We start from the raw sequence: 26,450 nt of genomic DNA on the forward strand, positions 1-26,450 counted from the left end.
TTTGAGACTAATGACTTTGACTTGTTTTGTCACCCTATGTCTGACCTAACTGGCTAGCAGTGAGAAGCATTTAATACTTCACCTATACAAAAAGAAATTTTGCAGCCAAACTGTATTGCTTCTGGTTTTTAAATAAACACTGCAGAAAATCAACCACAGTGTCTTTTGTTACAAGAAAACTGAATATTTGCTCTAGATCCATGTAACTTAAACGTACCAAACATCACCTACATCCTGTAAACGATCATAGCATCCCATCTATTCATCATATACACAACACGATTTGTACAGCACAGCCTTTAAAAGGATGATACCGCCTTTCTGCACATCCTCATCAACCAACACATCACCATAGGAGCAGCACAGATCCAAAATGTGAATTCACCACAACAGTGCATCAGATTTGGGCAATCCCCAGAGTTCCTCAGAGTGGATAATGCTCTCTGGCTCAGCATTGCAAATGCAATCATGGGTTTTTTTGCTGTACAATATACAACTTTTTTACCTTTGTTTTTTATGTGAAGATTTAAAATGTATTACAGTTAACTTTATTAAAGGAACATAAAAAGGTACAGTATCACAACATTTCAATCCACAATCACATGTTTCAGTTAGACAGCAAAAGCAATGTGTGATAAATCGAGAGCTCCACACAGTGCAGAATCCACACTGCTCATCAAGGCCTGAACCAAGGCAAGTAGCTGCTAATTCTTTTACTCAGTCTATGCCATCCTCAGCACTTAATGGTGCTTTACAGACTAGTACAACTGTGTTTATTACATGTTTGCCTGCAATCTAGTCCTTCACCATCCAACCACTTTTTAAAAAAATGTCAATCACATCAACCAATACAAAACATGCAACACCTAGAAGCTCTCTCTACAGACAGTTGAACAGTATTTGCCTACGTTGCACAGATTGCTGTAAAAATAAAGACCAGGATGCAAACCCTAGAGAGCAGATTAGGATCCCATAAAGAAAGATTGCAAGTGATTAAGATACCCTTTGAATACAAACAAGAAACCACATACTGTGGTTTCTAAAAGCAAAACCATTTTCAAGTGTACTCAGTGAATATTAGTGATTTTAATTCAGTATGTATAAATATGAATGTAAACTATAAATGTATATAATGAGACAACAGCTTTTAGTAAGCGTAGACTTCTGAGCCAAGTTCAACCTTAATATAGATCTACACTCTCCAGTGGTGTGATACCTAGGATGAATTTGGCCAGCATGTCTATCTACAGCAATGGAAAAAAGCATGCAGCTTATTTCTGACTGAGACCTTGACTTTATTTAAAAAAATACCAACAAGCAAACAACCTGTCAGCCTATCAACACACTAAGGGGAATTCATAAGTCTGCATTATATTCTACTTTGTTTTTAAAAAGTGGACTCGAAGTAGCAGAAGATGCATTTAATTAAACTATTTATATTTATTTCTCCTACTCCTTCAATTCCACTGTCTCATAAAAGGTATGTCAGTACTGTCACTGCACATTGCAGGCTATGGGCAGCAGGAGTATAAGAAAAATAATTGTGAAAAATTAATAATTTAAGAGATACTAATAGAACATCACCTTCTGCTATAATAGAGATCAGGCATTATGATGATTTTTTCCCCAGACTAATTTTGGGAAATGCTCTGAAGATAAGGACAGAATCCAAACCCTAGAGAACCTAACAGCTTATCAAAGAGAATGATATCAACTGTCCTTTGAACACTGAAGCTTACTAGGTCTACTGAATTTCTAGGATGAGACAACGTGAGAGCACACACTAAATCTCTACTTGCAGGACAAAAGTAATTCCATTCACCTCTACACACATGCATTTTCCATTGCTGAACTTGAGAGTGGCCACTGAAAGAATATTACCTATCGCCTGCTAGTTACATAGTCTTTCCATATTTACCAGTAGCTATGCGGCTATTGCTCCACCAGCTTCCCAAGAGGCTGAAGATACACAGCTGTTCAGATTTAGCATTAGACATAACCTGTGACGGAGATTATAGGAATAGACTTGAACGCTTTCTGCTGGGAAGAATGCCTAACATACTGATTTGCACCTAGATCAGTAGTTCTTGTGGTTTATGCTGTGAAAAAAATGCCAAAGAATAGGCTTACAAGACTGGTCTTTGCAGTGGCCACATACTACTGCACCAAAAGACATGCTGCTCTTTGTGCCCTTAACTAAAAGACCATTTAAAGGCTGGTGAGAGAACAGTGACTAGCCACATGTTATCCTAAAGCAGTGACAAAAGCAGCTACTATTACTGCAATCTACAATGCATATTGGTCAGAAGAGGATGGAAGAGTTCTGCGAAAATTAAGGCCTATCCTCTCAGCAGTGTTAAAGCCGATGCAGCATACCCCAGTTAAAAGTTTATGGTAAGTTATGGCAACAAAAAAGCAAAACAGCTGACGGAAATTGAATTAGCAAAGCCAGGATCTAAGAGATGGTCTTGCACACGGGATTATCTGCACACAGTTAACTGGGATTTCCTACCAGTTTTACGGGTAGTAGGTACAGCAGGTGTGTTAACAGCTATTGATGCTTTAGCTGCTATCTTGTTTAGAACTATTCTGAGCAGAGTGTGAGGACAGTGAGGACAATTTTAAGGTAGATTATTGCCCCAACCCAGTTGCTGCTCACACATACAATAGCTAATTCACCCGGGACTGCAGGGTGGTGCCTGGGCCCAACTGCTGTGTTCAACTGACCTACTAAACTAGCCCCTTTTTGGAAGATTTAAATCATGCAAGGGATAGCAGTCTTTCAGTGCATTTTGTCCTGTTTACCTTGCAAAAAGGGCAGGCACAGTCTCGAATAATTCATGGAGAGGGATTTTGAGGCTGCTTAGCTTAGTTCTGCGCAAGAAACTAAGGGGGACACCTCCAGAGGTCTCAGAAGCCCACTGTGATTATACAACACACAGGTGGACTCAGGAACAGCACTGCTGTTGGCAGAAATATCAAGAGTGTTCAAAAGCAGTAAATTTCTCAGCACCTTGGGTTGTGATAGCAGAGGCAGTAGGATCAGTGAAACTTCACCAGTGACAGGCAAAACTACAGAGCAGAACTATATGCTTAACATATATAGATTCACGTTTGAGGTCGTCTAAGTACACTCAGGTTTTCAGAAGAAGGGTGATGGGAAACTCTTATTTGGGTGAAAATTTGAAGAAGAATACTTCTTGTGATTTTTCTGCATAAGATTACATTTGCTACGAACTGTAAATATTAGAAAAGCCTTCATGTAATTGGGATTTCTGGAGCGTGACCAACAAGCACATACTCATCTTTCTAATAAAGTGAGAAGGACAGGTAAACTGAAGTGCTTAAATTGGTACCATATCATCAATTTGATTTCATCATGCAAAAGAATAACCAAGGCTCCAGCCACACTGCCTCAAAAAATGTCAGTTATGTCAGTGGATAGGACATGCTTTGTGTTGACCACTAGAAGCTCTAGTACCCACGCAGTAGTAGAGAACAAACAGAGAAAATTATAGTGTTGGTTTCAAACAAAATATTTCATTTCCCACAGCCACCTCCACCTTAGGGAGAGCCCAATTGAAGATGCTGACATGGCATTAACAATCGAAATCTCTGTAGTACTGAACAGGGAAGCAGCAAAACAAATTTCATCAGCTGTCTTAACATTGGACCTAAGCCAGACAAGCGGGCAGTGCAGATGCTGTAACTATCGGTTCCTGGGCCTTGCCAATAAACCTGCAAACCAGAAGGACCATACAGCATCCATATATGCTCAGTAGGAATCTGGAGAAAGACCAGAACAGTTTGCACGTAGCAAAGAGTGACAGCTTTCCGAATATTTGCCTACATATTAAAAAAAATTTAAAAGTCTTCACCCAGTGTAAGAAGAGAAATTTTTATACTTTAACTAAAAAAGAGAAAACCACACACTTCTTCCACCCCTACACTCAACCACTGTTTCCAAATTTCTTAGACTATAGAGGAATGGAGAGAGAACTATAGTTCAACTGAGGAAGGAAAGACTGTGTACAATTCCACAAAGGCAGAATAAGTTGTTATTAACAAATTAATAACCAGCCTGTAAACTGCTCAAGCAGAAATTATATTCCTCTTTCCACCAGTGTTAACAGACAATTGCTTGAGAAAAAGGATAGTCAAGATGCAAGCTACATTACCAGAAGCAGGGGAAGGTACTACGTATCTTTGGTTTCACTTGTCCTTACTAATTGCCTCTGTAATCAACAGCTGCTGTGAACAGCAGCTTATGACTGTAAGACTGCAGTCAGTAGACTGACAGACCTGTTTAAGCAGAGTTTAAATCCAGAGCTTTGGGATGTGCCTTCTTGGATGCCAGCTCTGACAACTTCTTAAGGCGTTTCTTCAGCTCCAGAGGGAATTTCTCATAGCACTTCTTGCATACAGGCTTCATGTCAAACTCCACAAACTTATTCCTTTAACACAAAGAACAGCAGGCTATTAAAATGGTGTTTGCAAACTATATGCTTCAGTAAATCAAGTCTCCATGCATCTATGTAAATGCTAGCGTCTGCGTTCTACTGCATGTATAAAACAACTCACTTCCTCATCTGGTTATATAAGTACAAAGATTGGGTTCTTAGGGAACTAGGGTCTTTAGTATTGCTAGTTAAACAAGGACCGAGATTTTACTATGTATTTGTATGTAACAGTCTAGAATAACAATGTTGTTATCATAGAATGGAAGTGTCACTTCAAAGGGCCTCTTTGTGATGAATTAGAGCTTCTTCATACATTAGGCCAGCAGGGCCAACCCAGCATAGTAGGGTAAGGGTTTGAACATGCTTTATTTTCTGTCCCTCTTCTACATATTTGAGGTAAATAGCATAATATTTTCTTTCAAAATAATCTATGCAATTGCAAAGACTGTCATTGAGGGGAACATACAGATTACAGAGACACGGAGGCTGCAGTTATTTCAGGACAGTCAGCTACTTGAAGCTTAGAGCCTTCCCTCTGTACTGCTGAATGAGTTCTCCTCTTACCCAACCTTCTTACAGAATAGATTAATGAAGGAAAATAAATTACAGAGGATGCTGAGTCCCAGATCCCTTTTAGTTCTGAAAACAGTGGAATTATAAGCACCTGCTCTCACAGAGAAAAGGTTTCTTGCCCCTCTGGGAGGCACTGGCTCATGGCTCCCCCAGGCTGATGCCCTCCCTGCTTAGAGGCAAATGTCTCACATGGTCCAAAACATAAACACTGACTTACTTCAGTGTAAGCTTGATGTTGCAGGTGGAGCAGGAGAAGCAATTCACACACCAGGCCTTGTTAAGAGCTGATACCACTGCAAAAGCACAAGATAAAAGGAAACTGCTGGATTATTTGAATTCGGATTTGTATCCAAATTCAAATGAGGCCAGATGTGAAAAGAAACACTGGTGCCTTGCAACTGTGGGACTGCAACAGCTGCACTAACAAATGGAACAAGGACAGCAACCCAAAATAAGGAGAGAACAAATCTTACCATCTCCCTCTATCACGTGGCTGCAGTTGTAGCAGACATCTCCAAAGAGCTGCACAGCAAAAGAAATAAGAACAGGAACTCATGTTACTGAGTACTCTTGCTCCCCAAATTACACAGCTGGTGTGAACATTAAATCCTAACAATCAAAGAATTCCCAGACATTGCAGTAGCCCGCAAATATACCAATTTAAATCTTCTGAATAACTTCTCATACACTTGCCAAATAGTCCATGTTCCTTTGGATCTCATAACACTAAATACTACAAAACCTTTTTTGTTGATGTCTCACACTCTACTGCTGTTATGTGATCTTAAAGTCCTGTACATGTGGCAATTTGGAGAAAAGAGGATCAGTAAAGTATAATGCTCGCTGCAGACAAAAATCTCCTGATGCTTAATTATAAACATCAAAATAAAACCTAGAGCTACTTTCAAAACAGTAACACTTATCTCTTAGGAGAGAAAGAGACTAATTTATCTGACAGAAGACAGTATCAAACTCATAGCTGTTCAGTAGTCATACAGAAAAAAATAGGTTTTGCTTGGCTTTTGATATATACTTTTCTTATGCTTTAGACAGCACAATATTTATCTTAGTAATTATCGAATAAGTGCACACAAATAGTTTTGGAGTAGAATTACAAGCATTTTAATCACAACTCATGGTCAGTGGTTTTTTCTGTCAATGGCACAAAGAAAAATCAATATCCCCAAGACATTTCTATTCTGTTCTCAGCATCACTTTTCACATCTACCAAGAAAAACTATTTTTTCTGTTAAATCTCACTGATTTCTTAATATTGCATTGCCCCTGCAAACTCAAATTTTGTAAAGCTATGCAGATTTTGCACATGTAAAATGCAAAAAAGCATTTGCCGATCAGAGCAAGTACCTCCAGTATAGATGGCAGAATTTACCTGGTTATAGTGAGTTTCACAATAAGCCAGTCCTTTTTTCTCATAGTGTCGGTGCCCCAAGAATGGCTTCTCACATTTGGCACAAACAAAATGCTGTAAAAGAAAAAAAGACATTTGGTGGCAGGCAAAGTGACTTTTCCATATCCAGGAAAAAACATGCATGGCTACAAATCATGGCTCAATACAAGACACTTCATCATAGAATCATAGAATGGTTGGAGTTGGAAGGGACCTTAAAGATCACCTAATTCCACCCCCCTGCCATGAGCAGGGACATCTCCCACTAGACCAGGTTGCTCAAAGCCCCATCCAACCCGGCCTTGAACACCTCCAGGGATGGGGCAGCCACAACTTCTCTGGGCAACCAGGGCCAGTGTCTCACCACCCTCACAGTAAAGAATTTCTTCCTAATATCTAATCTAAACCTACTCTCTCCATTTAAAACTGTTACCCCTTAATATTTTAATGAAACTTGGACAGGAAAATCTTTATGGAAGTCTTTCACTTCCATAAAGGAAATAAAGAGGAAATATTTAGTCTACTGTAGTAATTAAGAATTGTATTAAGGATAGGCAGAAGACCTGCTGAAAGGGCAATAATCTTGTGTCTATACCGACAGACTTGCAGTCTATTACCTTGCTTGTTTCACAGATGAGAAGCAGGAACATAAAACATGGTTGGTATGAATGCACTTCAAATAAGCAGTATCATCTCTCTCAGGTCAAGCCCTAGGAGGCTTAAATCACTAAAACCATAAATCACTAAAAAACTTCAGAGCAAGCTGTGACAACTCAGCTGAAAGTTATACAAACAATGAGCTGAAAAGGCTTAGAAAGCAAGAATTGCACTGGCTCTGCCTACATTACAAATTCTAACACTGTATGAACCTGTTAACTGGGGCTGGAGAGGATATATCTAAGTACATCATAGTAAATACGTATTTTATTAGTAAGTAAATGCTGTTCAGTGAACAATATTCTGCCAAGAGTCTTTACAATGCAACTCGGGCATTTTAAACTTAGTCACTACTGTTGTGAAAGTGTGGCTTTCTTAGGCAACCCCGATGACCCTGCTGTACTTATTCGCTCACATAATGTGAAGACAACCTGAAACACACGCAACTGTTTTTTGTCTGAATTCACATATTACAGATCACATAAATGTGCTTCCAACTAGCTCTAGACCTCTTCCAAAATATCTCTTGAAGGAAGTTTCAGGTTCAGAGAGGCCTCACCTCCACATGCCATTGCTTTCCCAGAGCATTGACCACTCGCCCCTCAATGGGCCTGCGGCAGGCTCCGCAGATCGGGATTCCCATCTTGTCGTGGCAGGGCAGGCAATACAGTTCTCCCTTCAGTTCCCGGGCCTCAGCAGTCAGCTCCTTCCTGAAAACACAAACATGTCCCTGAAGTAAGAACACCGAGTGAAGCTCTTTAATGCCCGAGATGAAGTTTTGGAAGACCAAACTTGAAAGTTAACATGCTTTGGCAACATTCATGCTACAAATGCAGTCATTAAATTAAGCTAGTGAAATACATTAATTGCCAACTCATCTTTCTAAACATGTTTTCTCAGTTTGCCAGGCAAGAGAACATACATGGAATATCATGTATATTATGATATACTATCATGGATACTCTGGCAGAAATATGAGATGCACTTACACAGAACAATGCAGTGTCATGCAAAGACTCAAGCTACCGTTGAATGGGATAGCTCAGGTACAAGGACCATCCTAGTAGTGCTCAGCACTGAGACTTTACTTTACTGAGAATTTACTTTACCTATCAGCACTGTTACCTGTTCTAGGGCAGTCTGTGCTCCTATTACAGTGCCTTCATGGTAACTCTGGTCAGACAGGTATGAGCATGGTAATGGACTGTGCCAGAAGACTGACACAGCTCACAAAGTCTTTTTTTTTTCTATCTAGGAATGCAAAGTGAAACCATTTTGAATAGCCTGGCAACAGCTATCTTTGGACAACACTATTATTGTAATCTGCACACAGCCTTTCAGCTAAGTTCATACTCAGGAACTATTTTTGCTTTCAGTATAAAACAGTGTCATTCAAGTTTAAGATAAAACTAAAGTAATTCGAGTTTAGGCAAAATAAAACTGAAGTTCCTATAGGCTTTCCAGATTTCTTTGGATTTCTCCTCACACCATTTCTGTTTCTTCAACGATGTGAAGGCAGCAAAGTTTAATCCTTGGAAAGGACTGAACTGCTGACTGTACTGTTTGTTTCTCTCCTCTTTTGTCAGAGTTTAGAATATGAGAACATACCCACAGTGGGTGCAGTTGAAGTGATCCGGATGGTAGGAATCATTCCTAAACATCAGAGGCTGCTCATCAATTATCAAGTGGCACTTCTGACAGATGTACTTGCCCAGTCCCTTAGCTTTTTCACGGTTATGGCATGGCCTGCATAGATGCCTGGTTGAACAAAGTAAAGAAAAGAAAATACTAAGAAATTCTTTCTCCTAAAATAACATACAGTGCATGCTGTAGGATGTACTTTATGTAACAGAAGAAGTGTCTTCCAAGGTCAGACTAAACATAATTTAGTTTAGTATCCTGTCTTTCAACCAGTTGCACAGAAAAGAATATGTGAATAGAGCAGTCACAGAGTTGTATCCCCTTAGAATACTCCTCCAACATTCACTGATTTATATCCCATCATGGATATCACCCTGTCATTCTTCTGGGTATCCTTTCCAGTTCTTCTAGAAGTCTTCTTTTGAGATGTGGTCAAGGAAAGGTGGCAACACTCTCTCTCTATTATGAACTATGGGATCCAGCCATAACAGAGGCATTAGAGCACTGGGAGGGAGTCGAGGAGAGAGAATAAAAAGATATTAAACCAAAGCACATTGCTCGAATGCCTTTACCATGGCTGGATTCCTTAGTCTTCAATAGCTAGGGCAAACAAGAGACCAATGAATACTGGCTCTTATGTCCACAAATTCCTTTTAGTCCTAAGTTAAAGAAAGTAAAGAACTATGCAATTTTGTAATTTTATGTGGTAAATGTAACTGTATTCCTATCACATGTTCTAGAACATATTACAAGTACAGTCCTGAACAGGTAGATAAGCCAAATTTCTCATAGAAAAGTCTGGGCAAAGGCATAAAAAAAACTTCTGTAAAGGCTGATGAAAGCCACCAGTTTTAGCCCAATATTTAGGAGCTCTGAGGAGAAGCTGTTCAGTTCACTTGCCTATTACCTAACCCTCCAGCTGCAATGCTGCAGGCTGGGAAGAACTTATGATAAAACGAAAATGACAGAGAAATTACTTCTGTGGGTTTCTTTGTCACAAAACAGACAAGCCTGCTTAATTCCTTTCACTATATCACTATGTGAAACACTTGCTGAGATTTACAGGTCATTCTCAAAAGACACCAGACAAAAGGAAAAGTTCAAATGGAAAGGGTAGATTTATGGTTGAAGTAGTGGGTTCTTTGCAGGGCCCCTTCCAAAATTCTGCTGTAATGACTCACTTACCCTTAGATCTGTAAAATGGGGATAAGAATACAACACAGATGTTGTTGTGAGACCTCAAACATTTATGACCCTCAGCTGGCAGGCGCCTGGCTAAGTGTTAAGTATCATTATTCTCTCCAGATCTGAGTCCTCCTGTCAGAAAGTGTCTCTCTCCAGGGCTGGAACTACTGTCTGCCCAGACGGAGTCCAGAAAAAGCAGACAGCACCCCATTATAAGGAAACATGCAGCTGTGCTCATCTCAGCATAAAGGCATCAATTTTATTCGGCACTGTCAAATGCAGAGTAATTATACGGGGCAGGACACAGGGACCCTGAAGCAAGTGTCCTGAAAGAGACCCCTCTCATTCAGCTGAATAAGATGCCTTCAGCCATTTGCACTGATAAACCATTATCAACCCTTCCCCACTCACAAACCCTCTCTGCCACCCCATAGACCCTCCTCTATTGCAAGCAAAGGGAAGTGTTGGACAGGCTAAGCTGTTACCATAGCAGCCGCCCCTCTCCCTCTCCCCCTCCCCACTTGCACCATTATGGAATTATCCCATTCTGAAATGTCCTGTTGTGCCTATTAATACCAGACTTCCCCCAAACAATGCTTCTCTCCACCCTCCTAAAATAATCAGGGGACTCCAAGAAGTCTGTGTTCACGGCTGGGAGTTCAGTAGCAGCCTTTAGTAAGCACCATGAACACTGGAATATTCATACAATATATTCATATCTATAACAGCAGCAGCAACCCCAGTGCCAAGAGCTCAGCTGGGATGAAGACTGCTCTTCAGTGCTGGGGTGTCCTCTCCCCTGCTCTGTTGTGTGACTGAGCTGATAATGCGCTATCAGAGCTAGAAGGACTCTATATAGAGGGGCTCCCCTCTCCGCCCTCAGCAACTCTGCATCTGTGTGCTCTTTTTGGATCATCTTGTTGTTTTCACTGCTGCTGCTTCTATTTGATTTTGCTGTCATCAGAAGGAGTTCCTTGAGATTCTCCCAAAAAGGACCCTACACTCCACCCATAGGACTGCACTGTAAAGAGGTAAGAGACAAAATTCTGTTAGCAGAATAACGAAGGAGCTTTCCCGAGGGAATTAGTTTTAGCTGGTGTCAGTGAGGTGGAAAAACACACACACAGGCAGAAGAATATAATGGAAATGCTTGAAACTAAGAACAGGCAGAATTTTTTGAAATTCAAAGAGTAATTACCTCACTCTTCTTTACATCGCTCCTCCAAAACATAAAAGTTTTCGAACTTCTGTACTTAACATACATCCATTTGTGCCAGGAAAACTGACAGTTGTATGGTATTTCCAGTGCTCTCTGACACTGCTTTGATGCTCACAAGAAACAAGTATTTCTGCTGAAGGTTGGGAGGCTCAGCAGGGAGTGATTTTCAGAAGAATAATTTTAGTCAAAAGTGGACTGTTTCTAATGAAGAGTACTTTCAGTGAAAGAGAGGAGACACTCCCATTTCAAGACATTGAAACAATTAACATAAAACCCCACAAACTAGAATAATCCCAAACCAGGAACTGCTCTACCTGAGAGCAAGAACAAGAATTTCTGATATCCACTACAAACTCTAACATATAGTTCAAATCTATCTGCAGTGGGCATTATAACAAAAGCTCCAAATTAGCCAGGTAACTAACTTACGATGAGCTAAATATTTCTTCTGTCTATTAACTGTTTCACTAACAATAAATAGAGCATCCGCTAAAAGAATAATCAGGTTGTGTCTATACTGACAGCCTTGTGGATTGATATCTTGCTTGTTTCTGAGCAGAAGAGAAACAGGGCATAAAATACGGTCAGTGTGCATGCATTTCAAACAAGCATTGACATCCCCATTACAGCTCAGCCCTGGGAGGCCTGGGATAATGGCTCATTCCAGAATAGTGCTCTGTTTAGCAATACGTAAATCACTAAATATTCGCACAACACCAAGAGTGCAATCCAAGCGGAAATTACTGGACAATGAGCCAGACTCCTAAAGGAGTTTTCTGTCTGTGGAGTCAAAGCCTCCTGCACCACATAGCTTAGCACAAACTACACATTCTAGGTCATTTGGGAAGGTTTCTAGTTTGCTCTTAGCACTCATACAGACTAGTACAACAAGCTTTCTAGGACTTTTGAGTGCTTTTTTGTAAGCATAACAAACAAAAAGAAAGAAAAACCTAAAAACTAAACACATTTATTTTAAACTGATAGGATAAAACCAGGCAAAATAGAAGTGGAGCCGTAAATAACAGCAAAGGGCTTTCCACACTGTCTACAGAACACGTTGTCAAAGAACTATTACTTTTATAAAGTTGTAGCATCTTGTAGAAAACATACAAATTCTAAACATAAGTTTAATAATTAATTCTAGGGATGTGTCAACTTTTTTCCTAGCCTACTCAAGTGCTGCACCACAATTTTCACATCAATAAACAGGAGTGTTAAAAAAATAAAAAACTTAATTCAAATTCCTTTCTAATTTAAAACCTAAGCAAAATTAGAAAGAGACTCGCTCCCCTTTTCTATGATTTCTGACCAGGCAATGAAAAAATACCTCCCTTCACCTTGCTCTAAAAAGTAAATTAGGTAACCACAGCCCTCCTATGAAGGCACTCATTTGAAAAGACTGAACCTATTTCAATTTTACCATTCGTTCTAAGCCTCTCCCTTCCTGACACTGACATACTGGGCTTCCAGATACATCTGACATTCTCCTTTCTACCTCACCCCACAGTATTTTGCAGTGAAAGCAGGTCCAGATAGAAATCAATGGCAGACTCAATGCTGCCACCAGTGAGGACAAAACTCTCCACTTTTAAGTCCTGGCTATTCCAAGTCTGACACTGACACTCAGCTGAATCTGAATCCCAAGGATCCTCCTTAGGAAATCAGCTCAAACAGAATTAGTTCAATGTATCGTGCCGCTAAATCCCTAGTATTTAACTTGTAAACAGGGAAAATGTCTGCTCACTTCTTCATTTCCTGAACTGATTTAAATCATTACCATTAAGACAAGAAACATCCCTGCTGTTCCGTAAGACAATCCAGGTCCAAGCCAGTATTTACTGCTTTCTCAGTGATGTCACAACCACATATAGAGCAATGCTTAGCCATCAGACCATCTGATCACTGACACGTGAGTTTATAAAGGTCACCTGATTACATTTTTTGAAGATGAAAAGCATATTTAAACAAAGTGCCTGACACAAAAAAAGGCTACATAGCCAGAACAACAGGTGACAGGTACCATTGTAAATTAGCAGCCAGTAAAAAGGCATGGTCTCAACATATTTCTCCTTTGGTATGCAATAGAAAAATACATATTTAAACTAATTCAGTCCAGGGAGGACAAGTGTTTGAGCATTCAACATTACTATCACACACAAACTTCAAAATACTTGCAGGTTTTACTCTGTAAGGGACAAATAAACACTAGAAACAAAAAATGCAGGCTCCTCTGCAAACCCGGGAAATTCACAAGGAAAACTGCAACAGGGAATTTTCCTTTTGTACATGAAAGCAAGATTTCACAAGTATTTTTATAGATAAAATCTCCCTTGAAAAAATAGAGCTGTATAGTCTTCCTTGCACATGCACTTCTAGTAATACCAAGCTAATAATTTGTTGCCCAAAGGTCTCTAGGACTACAAAGAAGGACGCAGCTGGCAGTAGGCAGCAAGTACCTATACACTCAAATTTAGAGTCTCTTTTGTGCCATAAACATGCAGGGTATCTAGGCAATGGATGGAGTAAGGTGGCCCCTCTGTGGCCATATGAAGAAATTTCAGTTTCTGAATTTCATTCAGTCTCCCTTGCGTTGACTTTCATCTCTTCAACTGTGAACTAAACAGAAGTGGTCCAGCATACTATTCTCTAGCTATTGTAGTTTTCTGTCCCCCTGAAAGTGACAGCAGACAAACAAAAGATGGTAATTACCTTGGAATTTTGTTTACCTTTTCCAATATATCGGTCTGTTCCTACTCCCATTTCAATTTCTCAATTAGCCACCAATATTTTTAGACATCTGAATAACCAGTTCTGCTGGGAAGCCAGATGCATTGCATAATGCCTTGGATCAACTGTCTAATGATGTAAAATTTCAGCATATAGCATAGCTTCTGCTCGAGAGTAAAGATTTTGTCTAATGATGTCAGCAACCATCTTAAAATTTTAATCTCAGTAGAGGAAAATGGATGTATTTAAAGATGTACTGAGTATTATGGGGAAATGGTCAATCAGTACCAAATGCAATGGTGAGCACAATGGAGGTACTCCTGCACATACTGTAACACCTCTGAGGAATCCAAGAAACAGAGATAATGCTGGAAACTCAGAGTGCCTGCATTTCCCTACCACCTATATGCACAGACGAGAAATGTATAAAAAGCCACGGGCAGGCGCCCAGAAAATCTTATCACTTGTTGTTGATGATGTTCAGGGCCCTGAAGACAACAGAGAGACTGGCAAGCTCTCTTAGCTTGAGACTAAGCTCAGTTTTACTAAGCTCAGTTTTACTTGGAAAAGGCCGCGGCTTTCGAGGGAAGAATAGAGAGAGTTATGCTGGGAGAAGAAAGCTGCAGGGAAGGATGACACTTTGACAAGTAACTGGCAGCATGGTCTAATACTAATAATCTTTTCTGAGTCAATTCAGTGCTTTTTGCTGCTCAAATGAGATGCTGCTATCCATCTGAAAAGTTTCCTCCAATATTGGAACTAGATGTTCTTGCCTTAAATACAGGACTTCAGACTAAAATAATTCTCAAATATTTTCAGGAACCCTGTGGTTTTTTTAATAACAGCAATACCTGACCTGTCTTCCGCCTCTTCTAGGAACACGACAGATATTCTAAGCTAGAATATATAAGGGTTTAAACTCAGACTGACCTGTCGTATTAAACACCAATATTAGCAAACAGGAGATATCACTAATTTCCATGTGTGGTTTTGTGGGCGGGTTTTCTGGTTTTTTCTTCACAAAACCAGGCTCTTTTGTAATATACTGTCTCAATTCTTTCAGGTTTTTGGGTATTTTTTCTTCAAAACTGCGGTAAAAAATGAATGGCCCAGCAGACCCCTCAAGCCTCCTCTTCAATTGCTCAAATCAATCAAATTTCTATTTGGAAACATCAGAGCAATGTGGCAAAGAGACACACCTCGAGAACATCCTTTTTGCCACCTTCTACTTCCTGGACTTCATCCTGGCTTTTGTTGGCAATGCCCTGGCTCTTTGGCTGTTCATCCGGGACCAAAAGTCAGGGACACCTGCCAACATTTTCCTGATGCATCTTGCTGTGGCTGACCTGTCCTTTGTGCTGGTACTTCCCACCCGGCTAGTGTACCATTTTTCTGGTAATCATTGGCCATTTGGTGAGATCCCATGCAGACTCACCGGCTTCCTTTTTTACCTCAACATGTATGCCAGTATCTACTTCCTCATGTGCATCAGCGTTGACCGTTTCCTAGCCATCGTGCACCCTGTGAAGTCCATCAAGCTCCGCAGGTCCCTTTATGCCCATTTGGCGTGTGCCTTTCTATGGGTTATAGTTGGGGTTGCAATGGCACCTCTGCTGCTCAGCGTGCAGACAGTCGAGATGAAAAACACAACCGTCTGCCTGCAGCTCTACAGAGAAAAGGCATCACGTCACGCCCTCGTGTCCTTAGCAGTGGCGTTCACCTTCCCATTTGTTACTACAGTGACTTGCTACTTATTAATCATCCGAAGCCTGAAGAGTGGGAACAGAGTTGAGAAACACCTGAAGGAAAAAGCTATCAAAATGATCATTATGGTCCTGATGATCTTTCTCATTTGCTTTGTACCTTATCATGTCAATCGTTACATTTATATTCTACATTACAATGGGACCAAAACTTCCTGTGAAACACAGCGTATTCTAGCCCTCAGTAACCGCATCACTTCCTGCCTCACGAGTCTAAATGGTGCCTTTGACCCAGTCATGTATTTTTTTGTAGCTGAGAAATTCCGTGAGGCTTTGTGCAATCTGTTTTGTGTTAAAAAGACTGTAACGTTGCCACAAACATATGAGGGTAAGACAAATGAAAGCTCACTAAGTGCTAAATCTGAACTGTGAACGTGACTTTTGTCACTGCTTCAATTTAAGAACGCTCTATTCCACCAAAGTCAGCTGAGAGCAGAGATGCGCAGTGAGATAGTCCACCCAGAGTTCAACTCATCTTGAGGAGGGAAGTTCTGTTATTGTTATGGGACTGCAATTAGCAAGAACCCCTCTGACAAGAGAGATCACATGTTCTTGTCCAACTGAAACTGCAAACAGAAGTACAGTTCTACAGATTTCCAAGATGTGAAACTGTGGGCTGAACACTTAGGAATAGGGAAGGGAGCAAAGAGGCTATTAAACAGCCTTTTTATTTTTTTAAAAAAAAACAACAAAGAAGAACTTAACTCCCAAAGCAGAGGACACTTCCTCTGCACAGTGCACACAGTCTACTTTAAAATTTTATATTGTGCCAGCAGTAGAGATCCACTCCTGAGACAGACCTGCCTGATGAAAAGACAGCATGCTTGCACATTTTGTTCAAGTCTCTGAATCTAAAGCGTTTATACACAGTAGACAGAAAATTGATACTAAATAGGGGCAAGAAAAAAAGACGAAAATGCTGCAATGCAGCCAATGTGAATGTGGACTGGAATTAAGATAGCGCTTAATTTTTTTTTACTTCTTTCCAGTATTCAGAGCGGGAGATGAGCACTAAGTTTCACACTACCTTTTCTATCTGCCCTCTGCCATTGTCTCAAAGCTGCAGACAGAGGTTGGACAACATTTACTACACTGCATCTTTTACATACTTCCCTGTAAAATGTCAGATATCCTGATAACCCTCAAACTAAAGAATGGAAAAGGGCTGTTTAGGAATATAGAATTCATCTTTACTACATACTGAATCATAAAAATATGAACCCAAATGGCAAAAGTGAAGAAAAGTAAGCACATGAAGAAGTGAGGTCTACTTTGTCCAGAAGGGATTCCTATCTTTGAGGTGTTTTACCATTATTTTTTGTGACTTATCTAGCAAGACTATTCCTTCACTATGGATAAAGTAGGGATTATCTTAACTATCCTCACTGATACAAATTGCATTCAGTGGAAAATGTCTGGAAATGACAGGCAGACTAGGGAAGACCAGGTAGAATGAAAAGCAAGAAAAAGAACCCAAGAGTTTCCAACAATATTTACCAGAAGACAGCTTCTATGTTACGGAGATAAATATTATAGGAAATCATGTGACAGGTGAATTGTGTTTTTTAAGTACAGATACATACACATGCAGATCCCTTTCCTATGCTTTTGGGAATGAGCATTTTAGATTTGGTCCACAAATTATGAAATCAAACATACTTTATATTGCTTGAACTGCTTCAATCCTGACTGCTTTCCCAAAACACCCTAGGTGCGATCACAACAGTCCATTCTAACAAGCTTAGGTGTCAAAAGAAAATCAGTTATGCCCGGTTCCAAAAACGAAAGCACAGAAGTTGCATGCAGGATGGAAGAGAAGAGGCAGCTGAGAGGACTCCCTGCTGGACAGGGTACAAGTATACAATCTTTCCTTCGTTTCTTCACCATTTAGTTAGCAAGAATATAAACTCTAGGAAACTACTAGGTTTTGCTCAAGACATACGAAAGCCTGAAATTAACTATGAATTGTGCAACACTGTCTGCTAGCTGCTCGATTGTTCTATTTTCTTATAATGGTAAGCTTTTCTACAAGTGCCCTTTTATGTTTTTATTTCTTACTTCTTAATTAAATGCATTAATCAACCTTTAGGACTCATTTTTATATTTCTGTGTACAAAATGAATGATTTCCAAAAACCAGGAGAATCACATGCTGAACAGGCTTTGCTGTAATCCTTGTGTTATTCGCTTGGCCTTTTGCTGTATCTTGACTTCCTCCTCAGCAGCTCACTTGATAAATAGGCTGCCCAGGATCACATAATCCCTTTTTCTCACATGCTATTCAGCCTTTTGCCTAAAATCCCTTTCTTTTCCAGAACCCATCCACTAGCTACTCAAATTTGCGTTTCTGCTTTCTACATGTTTCATTGGATGAAGAACATTGTTCTTCATTCCATTTCCCATCTCCTAACAGGCTACTCGTTAAAGCTTCTTCTGTACTTTTTCAAGCTTTACCTCTCAGTGTGCAAGTAACTGACCACTCTCAACATCTCACTACTGTATCAAGAACATACTGATAAAACTTTCAGAGCTCCTGCTCTACTTTACCTGCCAGCATTCTTCACAAAACCCAGGTCGGCAAGTGCTACATCGCAGAGCTCACAGCGGAAACATTCTGGATGCCAGTTATTGTTCATTGCCTTGATAACACGCCCAATAATGAACTCACCTGCAAAAGGAAAGCAACACCTTGACATGCATTCTTGCATGCAGAAAACAGCCTTATCAAAAGTCTACTCCCTTCATAATCCTTACACTTTAATTCCACAAGAACTATTACAGCCTAACTTTGAAAAAACCCACAATTATTCCCACAACCAGGATACCCCAAATCACTGCTGGTATCATGCTTTGTTCCCCCCCCCCGAGCTCTGGCTTCTTGAAACGACTTCCAACAATCTCAGCCCAGGGCTGGATGTCACTGCAATGGTGGAAGGGTTGCACAGCCCTGTAGCTGTTACCCCACAGTGCTGACATGCACCACATCTTACCACATTCCCCGCAGCAAGGAGCAAACAGCATCTGGAAGTCATGCTCACAGTACTTCCGACCTTCAAACTGTGAACAAAATAAGAGAGAAGGAGCCCTCATGAATAACTGAACAACTCTTAAGTCCTGATAGTTCAGCATGATTTTCCATTGAAATGACCAATTAGTCAAGGTCAGTCAAGTTTTCCAGTTCTAGCTTCCGCCTCACCCGTTTTTAAACACCTAAGGACTTTTCTTAAAGAAATATCCAGAAACGGCTTCAGCCTCATGGTGACTTTGTGTAGCAAACAGTTTAATTAATAGCAATGCTGCTACAAGACAGTAAAAATCGTGAAGTATCCAAAGCCCTTTTCCTATAGATGGCTTTAATTTTATTTTTCCTTTAGTTTTTTTTACTCATGTAATTCAGAACTACTCCTCCTGTATAAGGCTAAAACTCACAGTAAATTAAGAATGCAGCATGTTTAAAATAATATGTTATTAAAAATATGTGTTCGCACATAATCTGTAAAAATATTTCAAAATATTAATGGGTTCGCCAATTTCAGTTGTCCAATTAGAAAAGTTTGGTACAAAATGTCTAAAAATAAAGACAAAAATGCACTTATGTCTCACAAAATATTAAGAAACATTTTCTATTTTCTTTTTGAAATGCCTCTTACCCAAAGAGCACACAGTTTTTGTTGTTACTGATACATAGGAAGGAGCATGTGAGAAGAAAAAAAAAAGGAAATTAAGTCAGAAGCCCACCAAAAAATAGCAACAAAGGTTTAGGGCTAAGAAATTAAATATGCAAGAAAGATGGAAATTCATATTTCTGCCAGAATTTTCACCTAATTCTTTCCATTTTAATGGAGCTATTCCTATTCTCTTGCACACGGTATGAGACCTCACCTCATAAAAAAGTCCATCTGGGAACTGACGAAAACACTGAGCACAGACAAAGCAGTTTTCATGATAGAGCTCCCCATTGCTGTTCACAATCCTCTCCGCAGGATCAAATCGAGTCTGGCAGCGTTCACATACTGCATTTGCAAGAGCATCAGACATATTACTGGAATAAAGACAAGAGTAAGAACATGAGCAATGTCACAGCCAATCACACCAACCAAGTTTCCCCATCATCTATGAACACAGTATTTCCACTGCTTTAAACTCCCTTTTACATGAAGAAAAAAAAACAAACCAAAACCAAACCAAAAAGACCAATGAGTCAATTCAGCACTGACATCAGCTAGAAATAATGTTCTTGCAACTCACACGTGGCAGAATGAGCTCATGTAGCAGACTTACCTATTGCTCACTTTTGGCTGCTTCACCAGCCTTTCACCCCATTATGTCATCCTGGTAACAGCTCACACAAAATATCCACAATTTAAGCAAACCAGTAGTTCAGAGAGCAGCAAACACAATGAGTTTGACTTCTTGAGCTTTCTGGTCTCAGGATGTGCACGTCCAGGGATTTTCTGATGTGTAATAAGCACTGATATCCCACTGCAGTCTCCCCTTCACTGTAGGAATTAACAGGGCATTTCCCCCTCTACCCAGCACCTTACGTGCACAAGATTCATTGGAAAATAAATGCATAAGATGCATTGGAAAACAATTGTGTTGTCTTCCTAACAAACTAGTTGAAACTATCAAACTGTTAAAAAGGTATGGGAAGAGAGAAGTCTCTCTGGCTGGCTTGGCAAATACATCAGCTTCATTTCCTCAGAAAGTGAGGCTAAAAAAACCCCAAAGCCACGCTTGCAAAGCATGTTAAGGATGTTTCCTCTGTCTCCCCTAAAATGTGGAACGACTCTAACCTCTTTCACAAAATTTTCACGCTTGCCATCACAGTAATCAAAGTTCCCTACATACTAACAGAATGCAGTTTTTAAATCGTATATCACATGTCCAAACAGGGAGGAAAAAATTATTAGGAAAGACTCTCAGTTTCTTGTTGGAATGAGATCTTTCTTTTAACCACCCGACTATCCAATAATATAAAAATTCAATATTGTTACACTTTTAGATATAGAAAAACTATTTTATGCCTTCTGGGCACCTTCTGAATTCTATGTTTGGAAAGATAGCAGTTTCATAGGTGGGAGTATAAAACATTTCCAGCATGTTAAAAATCGCTGAAATATTTGTGTAGTAGTTTTCCTGAAGCACATAACATACACATAAAATGAAAGATGACTTGGTTTAATTTTTTTCTTTCTTTCTTTTTACAGTCAAAGCTACCTTGAACTGCATTTCCATCATTAATGTTATTCTACAACCTGACATGGTACTTTCCACACCTCTTCACAGAGAACAGTAATTCAATAAGCATGTTCCAATAGCAGAAAATTCTCATTGCTCTGGTCAGAGACACCCCTACAAAAACACAGCACTGTTTATATTCCAGGGCTTTGTGCTCTGAGCGCAACTAGAACGAGCAGGCAGCAGTGCAGGCAGCAGTGCAGGCAGCAGTCTCATACTCCTGAGGCAACAAAACCAGCCCTGTGCTTCAGCTGGCTCAGCTCAGCCAAATGTAGCACATCTGCAGCCTGTAGAAACATCCTGCACTGTGACCTGGAGTGACCGCTCAGTAAAAATATACTTTCTTTCTGCCACCGCAATTCCAAGGGTGGCAAAGACCAAGAGAGATGGTAATAATTTCAAGAATGCAGTACTGATTTAGCAGAAATTTGTTACAACTTGTTTCCTTATTGCAGTACGAAGGAGCTTTAAAAAACAGACATGGACCGGAATTATGGACAAGCAGGAAATCCTGTAATTTCATAAACTATAGAACATAGGTTAAAGAAACATTTTTATCCTAACAGAGTACCAAAGGAATAGGTCAACAGAAAAACATCAGTGTTTGCAGCAAAGCTGAGACAGACCTAATTGGCTTAGAAACTCTTTCCGTTACATCATGCAAATGTTTACCAGGACTTGAAAATATAATCTCCCCATCAAGAATCTTTTCCCTTTTGAAAAAATTGATGCCTGAATTCCAAGACGTGAGCTAGACAACAGCCATGGTTAAGAAAGCCTCATGTCAACATCAGGCAAAACAGCGTTCCAGCGAGTCTCATTGTTTCCTACACAACAGCGAGTATCACACCCTACACACTAGCAACAATGCACTATGTAAGGTTGGGTTTTTTGCTTTATAAACACGAAATCAACATTTTAAAAAGCCTGATCTTATTTTTCTTTCTCCAAATGGACTTTAACAGCACTCTAGGGAAGGAACAGTACCCATCACTGCCACTACTGACTACCTGCTGGGTGAACTCTGCAAGAACAGAGCTGCCACCTAGCCAATGGCAGTACCCAACAATTACAGCCTGCAATCTGCACAGCCATGGTCCGGTATGAAACACAGCGCAAGTTCACAAGTGTCACAGTTCACACCAAACGCTATTGAATATACTTATCCCGGGAGAGATTCTGACACAAGTCCCATGGCTGAGTTGGCAAGAAAGATAATGAAGACATAGGGAATCACTCATAAGAATAAGGCTTTCGGGAGCCTCCGTTCTGAAACCAGCATTTGAGGGCTGTCAAGACAGAGTAACCCCACAGTAAACCCCAACTTCTAAACAATATAAAATCTACTAAGAAATTGAAATTCCTAGTGAAAGTCAAACACAGTATTGTTCTGTGTTCTCACTGTCTTCTCTTAGCATGAAGTACAACTTTGGATTTAATTTTTAACTCTCAAAAATTAATTTACCTCATTCATTTGCAAAAACAACAGAATATCAAGAGTCCAAAGAGTTTATTTACCATGCTGCTGATGCATGATGATGCAAAAGGTCCAACTCCTGGCTATGCACTTTTGCTCAAGATATTCCAATACTGTTTTAACAACAGCATATGACATGCAGCGAAATATCACTAATGATTTTGCAAATCAGTACAGAACAAACACTTCAAAGACTTGGAAATTGAAAACATTAAAAAAATTTCAAAATGTCTGAGCTACAAGAAATTGGTTGATGCTGAAACGATTTCCTTAAAGGCATAAGAAAGATGATCATGATATAGCCTGAGCTGTCCAAGAAATGCCATAGCGCAAATGAGCTAGTGATTGTGACTTGTTACTCATACATGAGGGAAACTATCAGTCCAGCAAAAAATAAAATAAAAGAACCTGTACACAAAACAACACAGTGCTTTGCCTCAACTATAACCCAGTTGAGATTTCTTGGGGAGAGTCATACAGGAGACAACTAAATCACACATCAGCTCCTGACCATTGTGTCTCCTGCAATACAAACGAGCAGCTGCGGCTCTTTGATAATCGTAGCCCGAGTTTTACTTCTCTGCTCTCTTTTCATTCATTACTTTGCACCCGTTTTTACTTAAGATGTTTTATTCTTTTACACTCAAGCTAAAAATTGCAACTTCGGCATTGCCCTAAATGTATGACTTTGAATTTATTCCGAAGTTTTAGTTTCACGTATGCCAGTTTCTTAATCTCCCTCAGCTACACCCCCCTGCGTGCCCTCCTCCTTGTGCAAAACTTATTAACTAGCTCAAGGTAAAAAATAACCAAGGCTGGAAGCGGGGGGGGGGACGACACAGTTCTAATTCAGAGCAGTTTTATAACTCAGTTTACTACACTGCTGCAAAAACACTTCTGCCAGCAGCATGGGGAGAGGAAGAGCAACACCAAAACCACCCTTTTGATGGCGGTGCCAAGAATGACCGCGAAAGTTTGATTTGCTGTGTCAATTGTAAGGTATTTAGATCTGAATCCTTCCCACAAAGGACAGTCCCCAACATGGAGTGCTTCTTGTATTCTGCTCACTGATTTTTTGCAATTCAGTAAAATACAGACTCTTCCTCTGTTTTAACAATAAGCTGGTGACACAAAGACAGGAAAAGCTATTAAAACATGAGCCGCTCCAACATCCTGAAGTTATCCTGTCCTGTGCAAACCCAAAACTTACCAGTGCTCAAACAATGCTTTTTCCAATCTTTCACCATTATGTCTTTTATCTTTAACAAATTACCTTTGTCAAAGTTCCTAAGTTACAGAAATTAGTTATTTACCATTATAATTAGATGTGGGTTTCTCATGCTTTGACTTTTTGTAAATATTTACTATAAAGTATCAGCATTGCTCTCAAACAGAAAAAAAAGAAGTGGAAGTTAACTGGGAGCCCTGTTCTGTGCCACTGGAACAGGTGTGACAGAAAGATTTGAAAGCATTTCACCATCTTATATCATTGAAGTCAATATGGACCTATCTTCCAAAACCAGTGGTTTCATATCTATTTTGGCTAGAATATGTCATATTTTTTTACCAGATTCTCATACAGATTCAGGAAATTTGGCCCATATTACTACAGAAAAAAAAAAAAGGGGGGGGGCTGGACTTCAATACCAAGAAAGCTGGCTAAAATGCTACAGCTTCTATACTGTTACTTCCCTTTACAAACATTTGTCCACAGGAATGTAGCACTGGTGACAGGCTGAGGGAAAAAAAAAAATCTAATACTTGCACTGCTAAGAGAGTAGAACAGAAGCTCCAGCCTTCGCATCAGTAGAATTCAGTATCTTAAACATGGATGCAAGACAAAATGAAGCAGACAACTACACACAACCAGGAGAACAGACAAACAGTCTCAGGCTCTATCAGGTTCAAGAAAGGCACTGCAGTCGCAAGAAGTGCTTCTGTCAGAAAAGCCCGGTCCAAAAAAAAAAAAAAAATCAGTTTTCTTTGATTGGTCTTGAAAGCTTTTTGGTTTTAGTGTCAAAGAGAGTTCACCTTCATCACAATGCTGAATGAAGAATGACTTTAACACAGAGATGACCAAAACCCTGACAGATACTACACAAAGAAAAATACAACATTTCAAAATACAAGAGCCCAGGGCATCGTCCAAACCTCAGCAGACTGGCACCGTTCCTATGCTAGGGAATCCTAGAAAGCTATTCTCCGCTCGTTCTGGTCTACTGCTAGAAACTAGTGTATGAAGATATCACAATATGATAACATTTACGTAGTCATTTCTAGTACGTATACACACACAGATGCCTAGGATAGTGAAAAGCCAAAAACCTAGAAAGCTATCACCACTTGTGTGTATCATAGATACCAGTAGCTAAGATAAAATTCAGAGCACTCCAGCAGAGGGGCTTCTTCCCATCCCCATAGCATGGCTGAGGATTTGTGGCTCTAAGTCTTTAATGCGGACAAAGACAAAACCAAAAAATATTTGCGAGGACAATACCAGACTTTATGATTCATTTCAGAGATAATGACTAATATAAAGACAAAAGAAAGAGGAAGGGTTTCAGTTCATGAACTTCTGCTGAAAAACAGCCCTCAACTACCCTCATCATTCTTCCAAAATCTCTTCACTGCAATTGACTTTTATCTGGACAACTTTCCTAAACTGATTTAACTTCTTTAAGGTTATTATTAAACTTGCCATAAAATGTTGGAGGGAAAAAAAAATCCTTTTTGTTCAATGTATGATTTGTTGTGTATTTGATAAAACTAAGTGCATAGATTAACATTTTCAACATTTCTTCTTCTGCTTGCATTGAATTTTCAGTTCATTCCCTATTTAAATATTTTTTCAGCTGGCTAAATGAGAAATTAGTAGTGTTTCTCTCAGCATATCTTCCTCGACCGTGCAACCCTCAGTCTCCCGAAATAATAAACATTTTTTGTTCTTATTTACTACACAGGGATAACCCAAATTAAGAAAAACATACAAATGCAACTTTAGGTCACAAGATGGAAAAAAATCTTTATGGCTCCTCATCTCTCCTTGGCCTACCAGCAACAATAATTTGCTATTAGTAGAAGCCAGGTGCTTAAAAAAAAATTCCACTCCTTCACACACTCCCGCGGAGAACAGACTGCAATGTCCATGGGGTTGGCCTGCAGGGAAAATCACCATCAGGTAAACCTTTGAGACCAGCAGCAGCAATGAAAGTCCATTGGTATTCACACAGGAAAAAATCCTATGCCGTGGGTACTTGGTAGTCCCTCTCAATACAATGCAACACTTTTTTCCAGTAAACCATGAGCAATTACTTAAAAAGACACACATTTAGCAGTGTTCACTCAGCCCAGGGAAACATGAACAACATAAAGAAACGTACGAGTTTTAAACAGGTTATAGCCCCGACACAGGAAAACAACTCTTTTACTATCAAGCATGTACCACTTCATCCACAATGTCTATTTGATAAATAACTTCTTATACACATTTAATCTTTCTCTTCTTCACTTCCATTATCTCCAAGGAACTAAACTATGATGTTTGTTTACCAGCAGTGATAAAACAGATCATTCCCAAATGTGTTCAATTATAATCAACTAGCAGCAACACTATTGGATTAGTTTCATTTGCATGAAGAAATGACATAAATTATCAGGACCTATCAGGAGGCAGGAGGAAAAATTATCCGTAGCTCAAAAACTGTGGATAAAATACAAATAACTCAGGAGACAAAATTCCCAAGCAGATTACAATCTTCAGCACTGTCATATGCTGAGTAAAACCAAAATATGTGGCTTTGTGCTTACTTTGCTTCAAGAACTACAATGCGACAAACGCATTCCGTTTACCTATCTAGACATTTTCCCCCTAAGTCACTCTGCCAGCTGCAAAAATTATTTCTTCTGAACCCACCTGGTCTTATTCAAAATTCTGCCAGCATATAGTTTACATGCAAGCATGGTTTGCCTTGGTCTGTGCATGTGTCACTGCAGATACATACACAGCCTTCAACACAGCGCAGTATTCTCTCCTGAGCGCTCTCCCACCTACCACCATACCCCTGTAGCCCCAGTTGTGCTCACCTTCAGAGCGAGCTCCC

The 26,450-nt window shown here is 39.8% G+C and overlaps 2 protein-coding genes across 2 annotated transcripts in view; one reads left to right on the forward strand and one right to left on the reverse strand.

The window, feature by feature from the left end:
• Positions 1-4,025: 4,025 nt before the first annotated feature.
• The window catches only part of LIMS2 (LIM and senescent cell antigen-like domains 2), a 23,815-nt gene continuing 1,390 nt past the window's right edge, over positions 4,026-26,450 (reverse strand). The window contains exons 2-10 of the mRNA XM_009880356.1: positions 19,515-19,674; positions 18,623-18,689; positions 18,180-18,300; positions 8,707-8,856; positions 7,658-7,808; positions 6,424-6,516; positions 5,507-5,555; positions 5,251-5,326; positions 4,026-4,454 (exon numbers count right to left, since the gene is read on the reverse strand). Of these exons, the coding sequence (XP_009878658.1) occupies positions 4,307-4,454; positions 5,251-5,326; positions 5,507-5,555; positions 6,424-6,516; positions 7,658-7,808; positions 8,707-8,856; positions 18,180-18,300; positions 18,623-18,689; positions 19,515-19,674 (1,015 nt within the window). The 3' untranslated portion in view covers positions 4,026-4,306. The remainder of the gene's footprint in view (positions 4,455-5,250; positions 5,327-5,506; positions 5,556-6,423; positions 6,517-7,657; positions 7,809-8,706; positions 8,857-18,179; positions 18,301-18,622; positions 18,690-19,514; positions 19,675-26,450) is intronic.
• GPR17 (G protein-coupled receptor 17) lies at positions 10,813-16,005 on the forward strand. The gene is made up of 2 exons (XM_009880345.1): positions 10,813-10,955; positions 14,934-16,005. The coding sequence occupies exon 2, from the start codon at positions 14,971-14,973 to the stop codon at positions 16,003-16,005; it is 1,035 nt and encodes a 344-aa protein (XP_009878647.1). The 5' UTR covers positions 10,813-10,955; positions 14,934-14,970.

The sequence above is a fragment of the Charadrius vociferus genome, unplaced genomic scaffold (genome assembly GCF_000708025.1).
Source record: "Charadrius vociferus isolate BGI_N301 unplaced genomic scaffold, ASM70802v2 scaffold270, whole genome shotgun sequence".
Taxonomy (NCBI): Eukaryota; Metazoa; Chordata; class Aves; order Charadriiformes; family Charadriidae; genus Charadrius; species Charadrius vociferus.

Bases quoted from the DNA above. Each gene is read 5' to 3' on its own strand.
- GPR17 (XM_009880345.1), top strand. From the start codon at position 14,971: ATGAATGGCCCAGCAGACCCCTCAAGCCTCCTCTTCAATTGCTCAAAT.